The sequence below is a fragment of the Anastrepha ludens genome, chromosome X, assembly GCF_028408465.1.
Source record: "Anastrepha ludens isolate Willacy chromosome X, idAnaLude1.1, whole genome shotgun sequence".
NCBI classification, from domain to species: Eukaryota; Metazoa; Arthropoda; class Insecta; order Diptera; family Tephritidae; genus Anastrepha; species Anastrepha ludens.
In genome coordinates this window covers 54,457,694-54,478,542 of record NC_071503.1, presented here as the reverse complement: position 1 = coordinate 54,478,542, position 20,849 = coordinate 54,457,694, and the positions used below count along the sequence as shown (strand labels likewise).

Genomic DNA, 20,849 nt, shown 5'->3' with positions numbered 1-20,849 from the left:
ATGGAATGGTCGAAAGACTCAACCGCACTCTGGAGGAGCACTAGCGAAAGGTAGTTGGAAAGTGAGAGATCGGGATAAACACATCCAAATGTTCCTGCTGGCCTGTCGCTCATCTGTACATGAAACTTCTGGCCAGTCGCCTGCTAGGACCATTATGGGAAGCGGTTTAAGGCTTCCGGGTGATTTATCATTCGAAAGAGGTGCCGTTCCTTGAGAAACACTGCAGGATGACATGGAAGAATTACACCATCATGAGAGGCAGCATACAGAGCTAAAGTGTGACAAGATGAAGGACAGATTTGACCGTGTTGTGAACCCCGAAAAATTCAGCGAAGGAAGTTTGGTACTTCTTTATAATCCGCAAAGAAAGAAACGGATCCCTCCAAAACTACAACCATCCTGGGAAGGTCCATACAAGGTGATTAAAAGATTGAATGATGTGGTGTATCAAATACAGCAATGTAAAACTGGACAGGGAAAAGTCAAAGTATGTTATTGATTTAGTCTTTGCAGATCGTGCAACTGCATCAAAAGTTAGGTGGAAACTGGCGTAAGATATTCACACCCATAGCGATCATCTTGCCATTGTACTAGAGGCCAATATAGCTGCGAGTAAACCTCGCCCCAGCAAAGTCTAGCAGCTTGCGTTGAAACGTGGGTCTTTCAATGAAAGCGCTTTCCGCAAAGCATGGTAAGGCTGCGAAGTAGAGTTCGATTCGGCAAAGATGATGGCAGGAGTTATAGAGAAGCGACTAATGGCAGCATGTGAAGCAGCAATGCCCAGATGCAAAACTTATAACAGGAGAAAACCGGTGTACTGGTGGTCAGATGAAATAGCAGATCTGCGAAAAATATACAGATACCAGAGAGTAAGGGGCAGACCGTTTTTCGAACAACTGCACGAAAAATTCCGAGCGCAACGCAGAAAACTAAGAAAAGCCATTGAAGCGAGTAAAACCAAGTGCTTTAAAAAGATGGTGGATGGTGCTGATGGCAATCCGTGGGGTCTTGCGTACAAAGTGGTGATGGCAAACGATAAAGGTTTTAAGTCTTCCCAACCAACATGCCCTATTCTGCCAGAAAAAATTGCCGCAACACTCTTTCCCCAACAGGAAGTTAATAATGACGTGCGCACGCACTTGGATGTACCTGCAGTATAGGTAGCAGAGGTGCTGAACACATTGGTTCGTATAAGCGGAAACAAAGCGTCGGGCCCTGACGGTATACCCATCATTCCTTTTAAGACCACGGTTCGTGCAACTCCAATTGGGTTTGCTAACCTTTATAGCAGGTGTCTGGCCGAAGGCACATTCCCCATAAGTTGGAAAAAACAGCGCTTATTCCTACTGTTGAAGCCCGGTAAGCAACCTGGCAAGCCGACAGCGTACAGCCTCTCTGCTTGCTCGACACTATTGGAAAGGTCTTTGAGCGCATAATAAGTGAGCGATTACAGGAACATTTGGAAGCGCCTGGCGGACTCTCTGACAAGCAGTTCGGATTCCGAAAAGCTAGATCTACAATCGATGCTATAAGAACGGTGGTTGATATTGCAAAGGATACTGTCAATAAGGGGGAAAAATGCGCAGTGATTACGCTAGACGTACAAAATGCGTTTAACTCTGCAAACTGGAAGAACATCCTATCCGCACTCAGAAGCTTCGCAGTCCCACGTTATCTGATTCGTATCACTAGCAGCTATCTAAGCCAGCGAGTCCTGTTTTACAACACAGAAGAAGGTCCAAAAAGATACGTAGTAACGGGAGGCTTCCCACAAGGATCCGTTCCAGGGCCAACACTGTGGAATGCAATGTACGACGGGATGCTTAAGATTATGATACCAGCAAATGTAACTGTGGTGGGTTACGCAGATGATTTGGCTCTAGTGGTAACTGATAAACGTAACGACTGCTTGAAGCGTGTGTGCAATGATGCCGTAGCGAGAATCCAAAGGTGGTTGAGCAACGCTAACCTAGAGCTGGCGGCGCAAAAAACTGAGCTGGTCCTTATCAGTAAATGTAGGCGGAGTGAGAGCCTCACTATATCGGTTGGAGGACATGACACTGCATCCCAAATACATCGATGAGAAGCTAACATTCAAGGAGCATCTGAAAATAACAAGTAACAAGGCAATGAGAGTGAATAACGCACTCATGCGTATGCTATTAAACGTTGGAGGACCCCAAGAATGGTCAGGAGGACGAACGAGACGTTCAAAGGAGATGCTGCAAGCTAGCAGACTTAGCGCGCTCAGAGTAGCATGTGCGTACAGAACAGTATCTGATGATGCCATCTGTGTTATAGCGAGTGAAGTTCCAATCGATATACGAGCAGAAGAACTTAAGCGACTGTATCACTCACGTGGGCACAAACCAATATCTGAAGATAAAATAACCGAGCACGAACGTACGATAGCAAAGTGTCAAAATAGATGGGATCACTCCTCTAAAAGACGATGGACGTATAAGTTGATCCCTAAACTAGATGAATGGATAAAAAGAAAGCACGACGAAACGGATTACTATCTAACGCTTTCTTGCGTACCTCCAGCGAAGATGAGAGTGCAGAGCACGTGACTTTTCACTGCGCCAGATTTTATAAAGAGCGTTTCGAGCTCGCAAAAGTCCTCGGTATCATCCCCACACCAGAAAACCTTGTAAAGCAAATGCTAAACTTGAAAGAGAAATGGGAAGCTGTAAAACAGTTTGCAGCAAGGATATTAATAAAGCTGTAAAACTTAGAATGGGAGCGCAAAGCGGAAGCAAAGCGAATGCGACCGATATAGAACACCCAAGAGATGCCTAGATGCGTCACCCAAAGAAGCCATTTTGAAAAAGATCTCCTGTGGGGATGACTGTATTCACGAACAGACGACAAACACGAACGCGTGAGGTAAAGCCTCAAGACGAACCCAAAGAGACGAAAAGTCGATATCGAATAACGATATTGCAATTTTACGATGACCCATTGGTGTCAAACTAATGGATGCTATCGATAGCGTATAACCCCAAAACGCAATTAAGAGAGGAACCTGGACGCAGGTACCTGGTGTGTCTAAAAGGCATAAACCCGGCTGCACCTTGATGAAATTGCTTTTAGTAGTCCCAGAGTGGAATCAGCTGAGAGGGGAGGAATGCTATAGGGTTAGTGGGAGCATGCCCCACATAACATTGGTGTGACTGCACCTTTGATGATGTTTCTGACATTTTCAATTTTAACCTCCTCTGCAAAAAAAAGGACATAAAGAAATAGAAAGAAATGAGCGAGCCGATGTGCTCGGTAAGGCAGGTATTTGCTTGCCAAGATTGAGCGCGTCATATCCATAACCTTCTTTTTTGAAAGCAGAACTAAATGAGCAACCAAAATACAACGCAAAACAGAATTTCTTTGGAGTTCAGGGAACAAAATTCAGATTTAACAACAGAATTTAAAAAAGAGACAAACCCTTTGTTGAATGAATATGGGTGCTGCCTACACATCAAACGAAAGCATCATGGTTGGAGCTGGAATACCTTGCCTCAACTGCTCTTATTTTTATGTCACCGTCGCAAACCTGAGTCAAGTAATTGAAGTAAAGAAGAGGAAGTAATTAAAAAATTTAAGGATACTTCATTTTGCCATAAGTTCTGTGAAAACTTTTAAAATGCATAGGGTGAGAACAAATTCGAAGAAAATTCACTTTTTTCGTATGCCTCGTCTACTCATAAATTACATAAACTCAGTTTGTGGCAAATTTCACTTGTTAACAATAGAGTGCGGAGCTAATAAAAATCGTATTACATAAGTGTGGTAACAGTGCAAGTGAGATTTACAAATTGCTGAAAATACCTAATAACAGGTGGCGCTAAAGTAATCCTCCTATCAGAAAATGCTATAAATTTTGCGATTGGTCCCTAATGTCAGTTCTGTTTTGACATTTGTGTAGTAAGCACATGCGAAATACTAAATAAACAATGTTACGCTACACTGCTTCAGAACGCGGAATATTGCTGACTATTTATTTGACCAATAATCGGTCGGTGACTTTGGCACAACGTGAATTTCGTCGCAGATTTCCTCGCCGTCCAACGCCTACTGCGACGTTCAGCCGCTCGCCTCGAAGAGGACTGGCACAACACGAGATGCTGCCAGGCGTGGCAGACCCCGGAGTAGCCGTTCCACACAGAATATTGCTGCTGTAGCCGAGGATGTCATGGAAGCACCGTCGACATCGACCAGACTACGTGCCACGCAAATGGGTATCAGTCGACGGCCTTTACAGCGAATTTTGGTACAAGATTTGAAGATGTTTCCGTACAAAGTCCAGACGGTGCATCAGCCGTTAGCTGTTGACCGCCAATCGCGTCTAACATACGCTCAAGCCATCCTTAATCACGAAGAGCCATTACACCCGCTCAAAGTCACTGTATGGTGTGCTGTTTTCGCTGAAGGAGTTATCGGACCTTTTTTCTTCGAAGACGTCGCGGGCCAAACGGTTACTGCGAATGGTGAGCGCTACAGAGCAATGATCAACGAGTTCTTTTTGCCGCAACTTGATGAATTGGAATTGAAAAACATGTGGTTCCAACAGGACGGAGCGACGGCACACACTGCACGTGCCAGAACCGATATGCTGAAGGATGCATTTCCCGGGCGCCTAATCTCCCGTTTTGGCGATTTGCACTGGCCAGCAATATCGCCTGATTTGACTGCTCCAGACTTCTTTTTGTTTGGCTTTTTGAAGTCGCGGGTTTATGTCAACAAGCCTCAGACTCTTGCAGCTCTTAAAGACAATATCCGTCAAGAATGTGAGGAATTATCGCCGGAAGTTTTGGCCAAAGTGATGGAAAATGCCATAAAAAGGGCTCAAATGGCGATCAACTGATCAACTGGGGCGGCGGCCATTTACATGACATCATATTCTCGACTATATGTAAAAAAATTAAAAGACCAAATAAAAATAATCCACAAGAAGAATCAAAGTTTTTAATTTTTTTTTTAAATTACAGCCAAAAAACATTGCAAGGTTACTTTTGCACCACCTTGTATATCCAGAATGTTTGTTTACCGTACGATCAATAGTTTTCACCAAATGTCTGAAGTGACCGACAGAAAAAGAATTGGTCGTCCTCGAGTGATTCGAACCAGTGCAGGCATAAGGCCGTTCGAGAAAAAATTCACAGAAATCCTCAGACGCGGTGAACGGCCATAAAAATATTATTTTCACAAATGACAAAATTTTCTCTGTTGAAGAAGTTTTTAATAAGCGGAACGCCAAAATCGATGCTAAAACGTCTAAAGCCGCAAAAAATGTTGTTTCAAGGGTTCAGCTTGGCCGCCATCCCGCCTCCGTTATGGTTTGGATATTTTGTGAAGGCGTTAAAAGGGGCTAAGACCGGGAGCACAAATGTAGCAGAAGGATTTTTTTGAAGGTGTGGTGAAGCAGTTAAACAGTACTCTCTTCAATGGAGAGCGTTGGATCTTCCTAAGGCAAAAACCACCCAGCAATTGCTAAAAAACAATATTTCTGGGTGCATAGTCGCACGGCCAATCCGTCTGGGTATTATTATGACTAACTTCATTAAAAAAAAAATGGCAGCGGTTTGTTTATGAATACGGTGAATACAAATGGAGGGACCTACAGTTTCAACCTCATCATGTTGGTCTCCTTGCCGCGGGGATGAGGCTTAAGTGTTGGTTTAACTCCCATATTCATGGAGGTTAACCCACCACGATCTAAGAGGGAAGCTCCCTATGGGTATTGGCTAGCCACCCATCCGTTAAACGGTGGCGGTGGCCCTTCAATCACCATGCGGAGATTACCGTACCGACGATCCCAATGTTACTCCATAGCCTGGTATCCTATCATTTCCTTCCCCTGCCCCCCCTAACCCAGGGTGTTACGCGTAACCGTGCCCAATGGATGGTTTGCAGCCAGGGGTATCCGGCTGTATTCTAACGGCGCCCTCCTGAAACTGGGTCACCTCAGGAGGTAGAATGACTTTGCCATGGTAGAGCGGCCTGTCATGGTCGACGTTTCCCCCCTAAAATACTTAGTCCGCCACGCTTGCCACGTCGAGCAGCGCGGACGATTTTGAAATATGAATAATGAACAAAAAACACCTAGCCTCGGAAAACCAAGGTACAACAAAACCAAAACCTAGTCCCTCGGGAAGGTCAGGTCTTTCTACAAAAAAGACCACTCACACAAGCGGAGTGAAGCATTTGGCTAAGCCTTCAGGGACTGCCTCCACGGCAGCGAGGTCTCTTGCTAGCCACCATAGCAACAATCCCAGCCCTGTCATAAGACAAGTTGGGGACAACACTCCATCCGCGGCTGGTGCCAGCAGTAGACCCCCCCTCGTAACACAACTCTTGGGAAGCATAATCTGCCCTGTCAAAAGGCAAGCGGATCTTGCTGTCCCTGTCACTCCAGGTGACACGGGAGCTCCGGGAGGAGAAACACCCACAGCAACGTCGGCAGCACCGGACCACATGGCTCAGCCAATGGCTCCTGGTGCCTGCCCTTCTGACACTATCACTGCCCCGGGTAGTACCCACCCCCGGAAGCAAATAAGTGCCTCAGAAAGGTACTATCGTACTAGGCGATCCACCTTCAGAATCCTGGAGAAACTGAAGGACATCAGACTAGAGGACCTGACTGAGGAACAGTCAGACTCCAAGCTTTCATCACCGAACACCGGGAGAAGGAAAAAATAGACTCTGCGCAAAGCAAACGCAAACGATCGAGGGAAGGGGCATCGGCTGTAGCCAAAAGAACTAAGATGCTCGCCACTCAGACGATAAATGTCACGGCAAAGAAGTCCTTCGCGGATATAGCGAGAGAAAGCTACATACGGGCGGTGATTGATCGCAGCTCCCATGATGGTGCGATCTTTCAAGGAAACTGGGACCTGATAAACAGGAGTCTTTGGAAGGTGTACAGGGACATCCTGAAAGAGAATCCAGGACCTCCACACAGCTGCTCGGATGCGGGATGGTTTCAATCCCGCGTCAAACTAATAAGGTGCGCTGATCAGCGATCCTTCGACCTTTACACCCTGGCGATTAATCACATAGATGTCGTCCCTCGAGAAGACATCCCCAATCGGCCAAGATCGAGAGCCTGGATACCAGACTTCCATACTGACACAGAGGAAGTACTGGAACTGATTAAACTAGGCAACCCTGAGTTACCTACCAGCGACTGGAAGGTAGCAAAGATTGGCGAAGTGGATGGCCAGAGAAGACCAGCAGTGATAATCCTAAACGAGGAATCATTAGACCCACTCGCCAAAAGCAAATGGAAGATAAATTATGGCTTCCAAGCACTAACTCTCCATGTCTGCAGACAGGATGTAGCTAGTAAGAGCACCTCCACAGAAAATACGACCACATCTGCAGAGGCGAACGAGGTTGTCAAAGACACCGATGAGGTGGCATTCAACTCCGGCATGGTTGGTGAACTCTTTGAAAGGGTTACCTTAGAGGATATGGGGGAGTACTCTGATCTCTCCGCTATGGAGGATGAGGAGTCTCTCCCCCATACATCCGATGAAGAGAACGCCGACCAAATCGTGGTTGGCTGCCCTTCAATAACGCATACAAGCGATGGTGAGGGTTGTACAAATCAATCTTCACCACAGTAAGGGGGCCTCGGCCGCACTCATCCTCCGTCTCGCAGAAAGAGAAGAGGATATAGTGCTCATACAAGAACCATGGGTCGTAAAAGATCAGGTTTGCGGTTTGAACAATAAAGAATACAAATTGATCTATGTCACTGACAAAGGTAAACCCAGGTCGTGTATACTAGCAAAGAAATGTATTAATGAATATTTACTAATGCAATTTAGCGATGCGGATAACGTCATCATGTCGGTGGAGTCCTGCGGAAGGACGATATGGCTTGCCTCCTCATATATGGCACACGGCGCGGAGCAACCACCTCCATCACCACTCATAAGAAGTGCCACTGAGCAAGCATCGAGAAGCGGTACCCCATTCATACTGGGAGCAGATGTAAATGCACATCATCATGTCTGGGGCAGTTCAGACACAAATGCACGCGGTGAGTACATTTTTGAATTCATTATGTGCAACAATCTTTATATTAGCAATATAGGCAATACCCCTACCATTGTAACTACTACAAGAAGAGAAGTTCTAGACATCACTTGTGTCAATGAACAAGGGGCGCAAATCTTACAAGAATGGAGAGTGTCTAAAGACAACTCCTTCTCAGATCTAGGTACCTATGATGTACAATATTTCATTACCAACTAAGAAGTGCAAGCCGGTCATAAACCGCAGACGCACAAACTGGGGTGTGTTTGAAACCACACTGGCCAGCAAACTCCCTGACGCGACATACCAAATTGACTCCGAGCTACAGCTCGACTCAGCGGTTGACGAGATAACCTCAGCATTTCAACAAGCTGCGAAAACAGCATGTCCTCAGAGAACAAGAAGAAGCAAACCGAAACCTCCTTGGTGGTCCACTAAAATAGCAGACCTTAGAAAGGAGTGTAGAACTATGTATAACGACGCGAAGAGAACTTACTCGTGGGATAGATACAAACGTAGATTCAAGTATGCCATAAGGGCAGCAAAAACCGCGTCTTGGAGAGACTTCTGTCAAAAGATAGAAAGTGTTTCAGAGACTAGTAGGCTCCGGAAAGTCCTATCAACGAGCCCAATCAACCTTAGCTACCTCATAAAAGAGAACGGCAACTGGACAACTAGCAGTGCAGAAACACTAGAATTACTAATGCAGACACACTTTCCAGGTTGTCTCTGCAACAAAGACAGTAGAACTCAAACTATAGTTCACTACGGGAATCCCCCAACAGATTCATATCGGAGGATAACATAAACTTTGCCATTGGCAGCTTCAGACCTTACAAATCGCCAGGTCCAGACGAAATCATCCCCGCTGATCTGCAACATACAAGAGATGTGATCGCACCTATACTCGCCTTAATCTTCAAGGCGGCGATACGACTCAATTATATCCCCAAAAAATGGGCGGAAGTAAAAGTGGTATTCCCAAGGGAGGGAAAACCACACATACGAAACCGAAGGACTTCAGGCCGATAAGCCTATCATCCTTTCTGTTAAAAGCCCTAGAGCGTTTACTAGATATGCATATCAAAGGAGAAATTGGCAATAAGCTATCACCGTCCCAACACGCATACAGCAAAGGCAAATCAGTGGAAACAGCGCTCCACGCGCTAGTTGACACGGTTGAGAAATCCCTTCACTATAAGGAATACACCCTCGCTGCCATTCTAGACATCGAGGGTGCCTTCAATAATATATATCCGGATGCTATTACAACTTCGCTAACGGAAATGGGTGTAAACAGGGCACTAGTCTCGTTTATAGAACGAATGCTAACTGGGCGAACAATAATCGCAAATTTGGGTGACACATCCACCGAGAAATTCCCGATCAGGGGGTACACCCCAAGGTGAGGTAATCTCTCCACTTCTGTGGAACTTAACTGTCAATAATCTTCTTCAAGAACTTGAAAAAATGGGAGGGTAAATAATCTCATATGCGGATAATATTGTTATAGCAATCTCGGGGAAGCACCTTCCAACTTTATGCGATCTTCAACAAAGATGGGTCAATAGACTATCACTTTGGTGTAAAAGTCGAGGACTTGAAGTAAATCCGGAAAAACGGATCTGATACTATTTAGCAGAAAACATAAAACACCTGCTCTTAAATACATATTCCGAGGAGGGAAACCACTTAGAGTAACAGAAAAGGCGAAATATCTAGGACTTGTACTGGATAGGAAGCTAAATTGGGGGCTCAAAGTCGCAGATAGAGTACGCAAATCTATGATGGCGTTGTACTCCTGCGGAAGGCTAATTGGAAAGAGATGGAGATTGGAACCCAGAATGATACACTGGCTGTACACAGCAGTGGTTAGGCCTATTCTCTACCGTGGCATTGCAATATGGTGGAATGCCCTTGAGAAGGAGTGAACATCAAAAAACTTGACAAGGTTCAGAAACTAGCATCTGTTCTCATAACTGGCGCGATGTCAACCACACCATCGAAAGCATTATATGCGCCATTAAACTTCCTGCCGGTATATCTGCAGGCAAAATACATCGCGCGCAGCACGACAATAAGGCTGAACGCTCTAAGTAAGTGGTCAAATAAGAGGTACGGTCACGGCAAAATCTTGGCTGGCACTTCGGAGATTCCCGGATTGGTGGACTATGCACTCCCGCCCACACTTGCCATTACATCGTTAACGACCCTCCTACCCTCAAGGGAAGAGTGGGAACGGGACGATGTAAGACAGGGCGAGTCAGATGGCTCAAAGCTCGGGGGCAGGCTGGGCGGAGGTGTCTACTCCGAGCATCTGGGGATCTCCTTCAGTTTTCGGCTCCCCGACTACTGTAGTGTCTTTCAGGCCGAACTGATGGCAAAAACGAAAGCCGCGACACTGGTAGTGTAATGCGATATCCGGAAATGACATCTTTATTTTCACTGACAGCCAGGCGGCGATAAAATCCCTCACAAAGCAGTCGACAACCTCCAAGATAGCCATTTAATGCCGCACATCTCTTAACGAGATGGCTGAGTCATTTCGCCTAAGGATAATTTGGGTTCCTGGCCATCGCGACATTGAGGGTAACTGTAGAGCCGATGAACTAGCAAGACTCGTCACCAAGCTGACCGATGAGTGCATAGACAATGACATAGGCATTCCCTTACAAACATGTAAGCTACTTATCCTTGAAGAAATCGTAAGGAAAGCAAACGAAAGATGGTACAATGAAGACACCTGCAAAATCGGCCATCAACTGTGGCCGACTCTTGGTGCTAAACGCACAGAATCTTTGCTAAGCCAAAATAAACACAGTCTTAGCACACTGATTTCAGTCATAACGGAACATCGCCTAATAGGTAGGCACGCCCAAAGGATGGGTGTGCAAGCACATGACTTCTGTAGAAGTTGTCTTGATGAGGAAGAGGTGGAGACAATCTTGCACCTTCTATGCCATTGTCCTGCTCTATCCAGACGGCGATTTGCTATTCTAGGCAAACAATTTTTTAACGAATTGGAAGATCTCAGTTCCACAGAAATAGGAGATCTTCTAAGATTTTTGAAAAGCGCACAATGGTTTTAGGAGAAATAGGGAAAGCTCCCCCACGCGGCATCACAATTGGCTATGAGCCTGAGTGTGTCCCACAAGACAACCGCTTCAACCTAACCTAACCTACAGTTTCAAGCCGACCCCGAACGGCAGATATTTTTATGAGCAGCTTTTTCATGGCAGAAATACACTCGGAGGTTTGCCATTGCCTGTCGAGGGGCGACCGCTTTTAAAAAATAATGTTTTCTTAAGTTTGGTGTTTCATCGAGATCCGAACCTACGTTCTCTCTGTTTTAATAGTTTAAAATCAATCAGTCTTTAAGTTGATTCGGTTTCCCACATACTCACATTTAGCTCTTGCGTATAACTCGAACATAGCTGCAAAATGGTGCGCAAACGCTGCGTAAAAGGAAGCGTAAATTATGCTGTTTCTTTTTTTCAAGGTCCTAAATTTTATTTAAAACACACAGCTTTTCAAAATTTAGGATTTTTCTAACCACGTTTGTTTCTTGTTTTGTATTCAACTAACCACATTTTTCACATTTTGTTTTCATTTCATTCGCCTCTCCCAAGAGATGTGGCAGCGAGAGTTTCTCCTAGCACAAAAGCTTCTTTATTAAAGCAAATCCCGAAACTGCAACGTTTTCATTTAGTTGAAAATAAGCATACAAAAATATACGTACGCTAATTTCGGCACCTCCAAAGGAAATTTCCTCCTTTTTGGAAATTTCCTCCTTTCTTTTTATTAATGAGAATTTTAACCTTGCAAAAGTAAGCAGTTTTGGCAAAATATAAACACATATTTTTCTAGTTAAGAGCAGAAAAAGCTATTTCGACAATCCATTTTGTTTATATTCCAAAAATTAAAAAACGTATCAGAATCTGCAGCATCAAATGAAATCAGAATCGATTTTAAATACTGATAATTTTCAATTCTGACTTGGACTTCACAACAACCCTGAATAGAACCTTCCGCGTTGAATATTGAAATTTGTTTGAATATAATTCAGTGATATAATTAACGTGTGATTGATGCTATAATTAATAATATGATTGAGAAAATAAGAATGGGTGAAATTGGCGCAATCATTTGTGATTACAAACAGACCCTGAGTTTTATGAAATAGTGACGAAATATTATATATAATTCATGTAGCGTGTGGCAGTCACAACCAGGAATAACCGTGTATGGAGGAAAATGAATGTTCCAAACGTTATGCGTCTTGTGTGACACAATCACAGATAATGATGGTTTTATGTATTGTATCAGCTGTCAAAACATATAATGTGACTTAAGTGGGAAGTTAGCTGTAAAAAAATACAATTAAATCATCTGTTGGAAAAAAACGAAACTACTTTCCAAACAACCAAATATCTAGTTTGGGTCTGGGGCAAAAATTCGTTTGCAGACGTAAGCTTAGGAATACTCGGTGCCTTGTACTTTCATAAGCCACTTCAGATTGTTAGATTTGATTGACAGTCACAGGGACACTATTAAAATATTAATAACTTATTCATTAAAACATTTGAGATTACGAGCGCATATGTTAGCTTGCCTAAATAGTTTTATCATTTAGCAATCTCAGCAAAGTCTACAGAGATGCTTGATATCGAAGACCGAAGCGCCTTTCATCGGCTAAGTTGGCAGAAACAAAAGCAAGTTCAATAAGTTAATATTATTAGACATTTCACCCGTCGAGCAGCAGTTGGGCCAGTCCCTCTATATGGTGGGGAAAGTAGACAGTACATGGCGACCGTGTGGTGCTTTTAAAGCCCTTAATAGCGTTACTATGCCAGACAGATACCCAACCCCGTTCTTACAGTACTTTACCAGCAAATGCAAAACTATATTTTTATAGTCTTCCATCAGGCCCCGTGCTCGGATATCACATATCCGTGAACGAAAAAAATACGTGATACGTCAATCGTATTATCTAATAGGATGATGCTAAACAAATGCAAACGAATTGTAATATCTTTTTGGGGTTTTTTAGGGGTTTGGAATTCCACTGCGTTTTGTATTGTTTTTTTTTTTTAATTCACAATAAATGTGCAACGGTTCCAGAGGAAAACTATACAAACGTTTCAGTTTGTATGCGAGGTGCTAGGGCCCCTTCTCCAAAACTTAGCATATTTTACCATGAAACAGCTATTGGAAATAATGTGCAACTGTTGCCCTCGCCACGACATAAAACTCGTGCTTGACGACTTCAACGCTAGGGTGGGCAATGAGGGAATTTTCGGCCCCACAGTCGGAAAATTCAGCCTGCACAACGAAACATCCGGTAACGGACACGGGCTGATCGACTTCGCCAGGGCCCGAAACATGGTAGTCCGCAGCACCAGATTCTTCTTAATCCGCGTCGTACCAACTGTATTTTCGGGCTCGCCAGAATCCGATTTCTTCTTCGGCGGCGGTACGTAGAGAACGAGAAATGTTGCTCCAATACTCGTGCATTGTCGTTTTTATTGGGGAAGGATTTTCATGCGGCGGGTACCAAACCTAGCGCACAACCAGATATCCTGGAATGCTTCGCCTTCTTACATTAGCTCGCCCTCGAACGGATTTTCGGAATCTACCCAGAGGATGTTTGTGCAAGTCCCGGGGGTTGTGAGCTGCTTAAGCCATATGAATCAAGCAAAACCGCACACAAATATATCAAGAAAACCCCACATCTTAATAATAGGCGACAAAATACTATTAAGTGAATTTGTGTAAAAGTAACGGAAAGGAGTTGTGGAATGTATGCAAAGATTATTAATGAAATACAAAAAAAATATACACTCTAAATTTGTATAGCTCTTACTTATTCCTACTTCTTTGTCGGCTGTACGTGAGAAGTGAAGTAAGTAGAAGCCATTACATTTTCAAGATTTTAGGTACTTATATACTTAACAGAGGTGTTACAATGTAGCAAAATTATTAGAGAAATGTATTGTAAAAAAATATTTTTAATGTATATAAAAAATGTATTTCATAAATTTTTTAGTGTTACAAGGCTAACTCGGGTATTAAAGGCAAAATTAATAATGGATTATAGTTCCATGACCTACATTTAGTTTAGTTTTTAAACGTTATTTTACTTCGAAAAATCTTTTCTATGCATTAGAGGGTTAAGATGTCGCTACCCGTTGCATTAATTCTATAAGTATATATAATATCATTCTACACTTGACATGCTTTCTAGGATCTCAACACTGCACTTGCCACCCTGGAACATGTCCAGCAGCCAGGTTATTCGCAAGAACTTTGTGTGACCGGGAAGCGCTTCGAATCGGGCTTTACGCAATTTGTTCATATTATTATACTGTTCATGTTATTTGACATGGTTGGAAATTAAATTAAAAAAAAAAAAACGACTAGATATTTGTGTTATATGAAAAGCAAAATAACTTAGGTACCTAAGCTTAGGTACTACTAACATGCCGGTCAACTTCGATTATTTCTGTGATTTTATCGACATTATCAACGTTTTCTTCATTTATTGCAGTATCGGTACCTTAAACACAATTCACAATTTCAGCGGCTTGACTCGCATTTTCGCATTTATCGAAAAAAAACTGTAACATGTACCGAATTTTCTCTTTGTTGACTTCCATTGTTAACACCCGGTAACTCACAACTGAATGGAACAAAGCAAATACAGCAAAAGGATTTTTTTGGTGTAAAATGTCACTGTGACAACAAACATAACTTTAAATTGTTTCATCGATACTTTCGAAAAAAATATATACAATATGTAATATAATATAATAAAAGACCTGCGAAAGGTCTAAGTGTGTCTTTAGACAACCACCCTACCTACCTACCTATAATAGTCCAAAAGAAATAAGGGATAACAGTATCACATGATACTTCAGATATGACTGATTGTTTTTAATAAACACATCTCCAATTCAGTACTTATTTGAAAAAATGTATATATACATATATACTTATGTAACATATATACAGCCCGGTTCACTTGATTAGATGCAATAATTTTTATAGAAGAATATGGTTATTTAAGCAACCGTATTTGATCTAGTAACACAAGGGTTTCTGATAATTCGAGTGAAGATTGTACTTTGCTCGAAAATAAGCATGCATCAAAGTATTATATTACATTATACCATCTCACGGTATTTCGCAGCAGTAAAACTTCAACAGCTGTAATACCAGAGAATGTTAATGCAATGAGAAGGAGCAAATGTTAAATGAGCTTTCTTCGAGTTCTTATTTATAGATTCATAATAAGGTAATTTCAAATTCAACTTTCCTCACGAGGTGGGAATTGCAGATATTTACCACGCGAGTGACGCGAGTGGAGGGTTTCTATATTTACTTACCACGCTAGGACAGTAATTCAGATATTTTCTGCGTTTACCAAACTACTGAGGAAGTTCATAAGATTTTTCGTCACACTACTAAGGAAATCGAAGCGAATAAATTTGCGATTAAGAAGGCTGCGCGGCAGTTAGTTTGTGGTGCAGAAGCTAAAGTCGGCGGAATTATTCGTTTTGTTTTTTGGCACATATTTAATTCAGGTTCAAGTCCTGAAGTCATATTTTATTTTTCTTGCACATTTAATTAAAATTTCTTTAAAATACTGTTTTTTTTGTATTTCATAAATGCAAATTTCTTTTCGGTGTAAAATAGTTCATACTGGATATGATCTGATTTTTATATAAATCAATCAAAACAGAAAGTATGTATAATACATATGTTAATCTCTTTCATCAAATCCAAATTATATTGATGAGAAAATATCATTCTAATATCCGTCCAGAAAGCCAAACGCGCATACACAGATGCATAAGCATATAATTAGGTATACAAACTTTCAACTAACGCAGAATATGTGCATATAAAAGTGCGAATCGAATAAATGAGTGATTTAGATAACTTCATTAGTAATTGTAAATTAACGCAATCGTGAAAGACGTGTTGTGTATGCGGTACATAGTCTCAGGTTTGACTCAGGTTCAAATCCTGTACACAGTTTTTTGTTCGATATTTTTATTTCATTTTTTATATTTGATTTAATTAGAATTGATTTAAAATAGTGTATTCAGGTTTTTCTAATACCTGTTATTTAGAAATTTATTTTCTATATAACATTATTCATACTTCTTTTGAATTAATTTATATGTAAAACAGCCATAAAGGGAATCATATGAATATGCATTCCTATATTTAATCTCTTCAGTCAAATCTGAACTACTTACATACACATATTGATGAGAAAATATTCTAATATCCATGGATGCATCCAGAAAGCCAAACGCGCATACACGCATATGTATACAAATATATACAAACCTTCAACGAACGCAAAATGTATGCATATAAAAAACAGCAACTGCGACCGTCTTCTTGTCCGTCAGTGAAAAGATGGGATATGTATACCCTATGAGCAAAAAGAACCGGGAAGGTGATGTTGACTGTTTCCTTCGATTGCCAAGGCATAGTCCACCATGAGTACCTTCCATCGGGCCAGACAGTCAATAGAGAATATTATTTATCCGTTTTGAAACCTTAGAGAGATGCTGTGTGTTGGAAACCCCCGGAAATGTGAGCAAACAATTCTCAGATTTTGCATGATGATAACGCGCCATCGCACTGATCAAAGAGAATACAAATCGGCCTGCCGGGGGTGTTTGGAGGACTGGGTTAAACGTTGGCACATGTGTGTTGCTTCAGACGGGTCAAATTTTGAAGGAGATAATATAAATTTGCCTTAAATTTAACTGATTCGCTGGAAGTCGCATTAACTCGCGACTGTCGCACAGTTAGAAGACATATTTACATACATATAAGGGTGCATACATACATACGGAGCCGCGGCCACTCGACATGACAAAAATTTAAGATTTATCAAATATTGGCAAATAATTCCACGCGAAATATTCCAATATTGACTATTTTCGAATGGTCGCGAAAATTGGCATATGGGCGGCTCGTTTTATGAATGAAATTGAAATATGAGCTCTAACTTATGAATGAACTTTTTGTTTTTGTTCTAAATTGTTCAGCGCCGTCGCTGATAGAATCATGGCCGCTGCGACTGCGTCTACGAATGTATTTTGTTTTTGTAGTCGCTAGGCTTCGATTTTAGCTTTGGGCGACATGCGCATGTGAGGTATGTATGTGTTTTTGTTGTGTTCTAGAACATTTTAGAATGTGTGGTGGCAAAGCGGCCATCGCGTTGTGCTTGCTGTTGCTTTTGCGTCTATCAAAGTATTGTGTTTTTGTAAGTACAATACTAGGAATATCGACTGGTGAAAGACAAAAGTACACGGAAGCAAGAAGGGAGCGCTGTGCTCGCGCATATGTATATGTATGCTTGAATGTATGAACGTGCATGGATGTAGTAACATATGAATACAATTATTTTGTAGGAAGTTTAGAAGGCAAGTAGGTATATATGTATGTATGTATATATGCTAGGACATAAACTCGGTATATATGCATACATAGAGCAGAATTGTTTTTGCACTTGTTAGGAAGAAACTCGTTCACTAGTGCGTATGTGTATTTGATTTCTTGTAAGAATGTGATGTGGTATGACATGAGGTTCATACATAAGTCAAGGTTATTTGGGCATACTTGCATATGTGATATGATGTTCTTGCGCTTGTGCATTATTGTTTTTCATATACAAATGTACATACATACATATGTAATATATGTAAATGCTGTCGAATACATAAACTATAAATTGACATACAATATAAAATAAGTGTTGATTTATCTTAAACCGTTCTTTTTTTCTGAATGCAAATACCTCCTATTGACATGTACATACATATTATGTACTTATGTATATTTCATGTACCATCATTTATTTACATATAAAGTATACGTTCATTTATGTACATATGTGTGTAATGAAAAACTTCATGAATTACTTTCAGAACTTTATTAAAATTTATTCGCGTCGCGCGCATGCACAAAACCTTTTGTTCACAGGCGCAGAAATAAACGCTCTGCGTATTTATCCTCCCCACGTGACTCGCCATCAATTCTCGGCACAAATTTTTTTTTTCGTTTTTAAATTTTTTTTTTTTTAATGTAATCGTAAAAAAATTTTTAATACATTTTATGTATCCGCTTATCATTTCAAAAGTAACAAAATGGACAAAAAAAAAGCAGTCGAAGAAATAAACGCACCGCCTATTTTTCCTCGCCACATGTTAGACTCGAGTTCAATTCCCGGCGCAAACTTTTTTTTATAAATTTTTTTTTTTAAATCGTTTTTTTTTTTAATGTAATCGTAAAAAAATTTGTAATACATTTTATGAATCCGCTTATCATTTCAAAAGTAACAAAATGGTCAAAAAATAAGCATTCGAAGAAATAAACGCACCGCCTATTTTTCCTCGCCACATGTTAGACTCGAGTTCAATTCCCGGCGCAAACTTTTTTTTATAAATTTTTATTTTTAAATCGTTTTTTTTTTTAATGTAATTGAAAAAAAAAATTATGTAATAAATTTTACGTATTCGCTTATTATTTCAAAAATACGAAAATAGTAAAAATTTAATTGGTTTAATGTCGAGGTGAGAAATGTGTTGTGTGTTGAGGTGAAAAATGTGTGGTGTTTCTAATTTTTGTGTGGGCAAAAGTCAGTGAGGTGTCTATAAACTCGGTGTGCTAAATGACCTTATTACAAATCTTTCAAATCTCAATTGTACTAAAAAAAGCTCACAGTAACATTTGCACCTTCTCATTGCATTAACATTCTCTGGTAATACTGTGCTTGATTTTTTGGTTCACTTCAATAGTTTGATTCACTTCAATAATGATCAAGTGAACCGGACTGTATATACAAATAGATAAAATAGTAGCGTTATTTTAATTTATAATCTTCTTAAAAAGATAAATGCTCATTTATTTACCACAACGGATAGCGGTAAATAGGTGACGTTCATTAAGCCATAAACAACTAAACTGCGAAGAGTATTTGACGCGAAGGGTGGTCAAAAGTTCTGTACAGCGATTAAATATGAATCCATTTTAAGAGAATGGATGGACTTCATTGTTGTTGGCAGGACAAACGATTTCAAAATCAAATTTCCACGAGTTGAGCGGAATTAATTTCTTTTTATGATGAGGCTCCCGTGCGAGAAGGATCTTCGCTAACGGATTACACTTAAACATAGCCAAGGACTTGAAAACTGCGATTGAAGATAAAACATTTTGGGTTGAGGAATAAGTTCGTAGTGTGGCATTCTTTTCGAGCATTTTCCAGTACACCATGCCCTCCCAGTCCCACCATTCTTCTTTGGAGGAAGATCCGGCTGAACTCTAGGCTTTCGCGTATCTCTTGGAGCCACCCACTTCTTTCTTCTCTTCATATTGGTGTATAGGCACAATTTCTCATCTCTCGTGACACTTCGGTATAAACAGCGCTATTTAAGACCGCGCGTTGCTCGTTAGCGGGCGAGATGCTGAGAAGCAGTTTGAAGGCGACTTTCTTTGTTTTCTCCGTTGAGCTTGTGAGACACCCAGGCTCCCAATTTTTCGGTAAATCCCACTAAATGAAGGCCATTGAGAATCGTTTTATGATCGTAGCTCATTTTTTCCGTCAACTCACGGCTTCTTCATCGAAGTCAAAAGGCCTTTCGCTGCGGGACGTGCCATCGATGACAAAGCCGTCATTTTTTGAACTGTGCAAACCGTTTACGTGCTGTAGACTCTACTATAGCACCTTCTCCATACACGTCGCAAATGTCCCGCGCTGCTTAAGCAGTTTTTTGACCCCGATAAAAAGCAAAAACGAGCCAGTGTCGAAAATGTTGTATTTTGCCTCATGGGTATTCCATTTCCAAGCCTCAAAACTAATAAAAAATTTAATAACTCAAAAATTCAATTAACATACAAGTAGTTTTGCTGAATTGCTTTTTTAGTCCGGTCAAATTAGGCCTAAACGTAAGGGTGAAGCTACTAAAATTCATAACAAGCTGAAAATGGATCAAATAGTTCAAAACATATCGCATTTGTTACGTTAAAGCGTAACAACTCAAAATCTGAACATTTTCAGTAGAGACGAAAAACTGTTTCCGTAAATATTAATAATATATTACAGGGAAAAAAATATGTAATTGCACGAAAATATCATTAAAAACAATATAACGGTTGTTTCATTCTTATTTTTTAGTAGTTCCGCTAAAATAACAAATTTTTGAGTTGTTACTCTTTTCCCGAAAATTTTTTATACACTTAGTGGTATATTTTAAGCAAACCGTTTGGTTGTAAACAGGCACAAAAAATTGACTCGAGGTCAAAGGTTAAAAAAATGGGCTATTCGTGAATCTCTCGAAAACGGTCAGTTTTATCGCAAAATTAGCTCAGACAAAAATTGTAGATCATAAAATTATCTACAAAAAAGGTATCAACGATTTTTTCCCTAAATACCACCGTTTCTAAGATATAACGAGGTTACAAGTGTAATAATATGTATAAGCAGGCCACGTATAAACATTTTTGTAGCTGTAATATAAGAAAGCATCCTTTTCTATCGGTGATTTTAACTGAGATTTAAAATATAAAACATACACATAAGTATAATTCTCAGAATATTAGGTATAATGAAACCCAGTAGCTTATTTCATACGCTAGTGTAACCTTGAAATGACAGCTGCCCATCTGTTCAATTGTGTGCGCGGATACGTTCTTATACCTGCTTTGTGTGAGAATTCCCCCTAAATGAACTTACAATTAGTCTTGAGCGTCACTCCGTAGTGAAAACCCGGACCTATTTTATGTTG

At 40.8% G+C, this 20,849-nt stretch overlaps 1 protein-coding gene across 4 annotated transcripts in view; it reads right to left on the bottom strand.

Moving 5' to 3' along the window:
- Nucleotides 1-20,849, bottom strand: part of LOC128869165 (protein lap1) — a 69,609-nt gene that overhangs the window by 32,249 nt on the left and 16,511 nt on the right. For 2 of the 4 annotated variants that reach the window (XM_054111662.1, XM_054111664.1), the window contains exon 6: nucleotides 13,343-19,919. The exons of 1 other annotated variant lie outside the window; for it this stretch is intronic. In XM_054111662.1, the coding sequence (XP_053967637.1) occupies nucleotides 19,914-19,919 (6 nt within the window). In that variant the 3' untranslated portion in view covers nucleotides 13,343-19,913. Of the gene's footprint in view, nucleotides 1-13,342; nucleotides 19,920-20,849 lie in introns of those variants that run through there. One more of the 4 variants, XR_008455213.1, reaches the window with a different exon arrangement.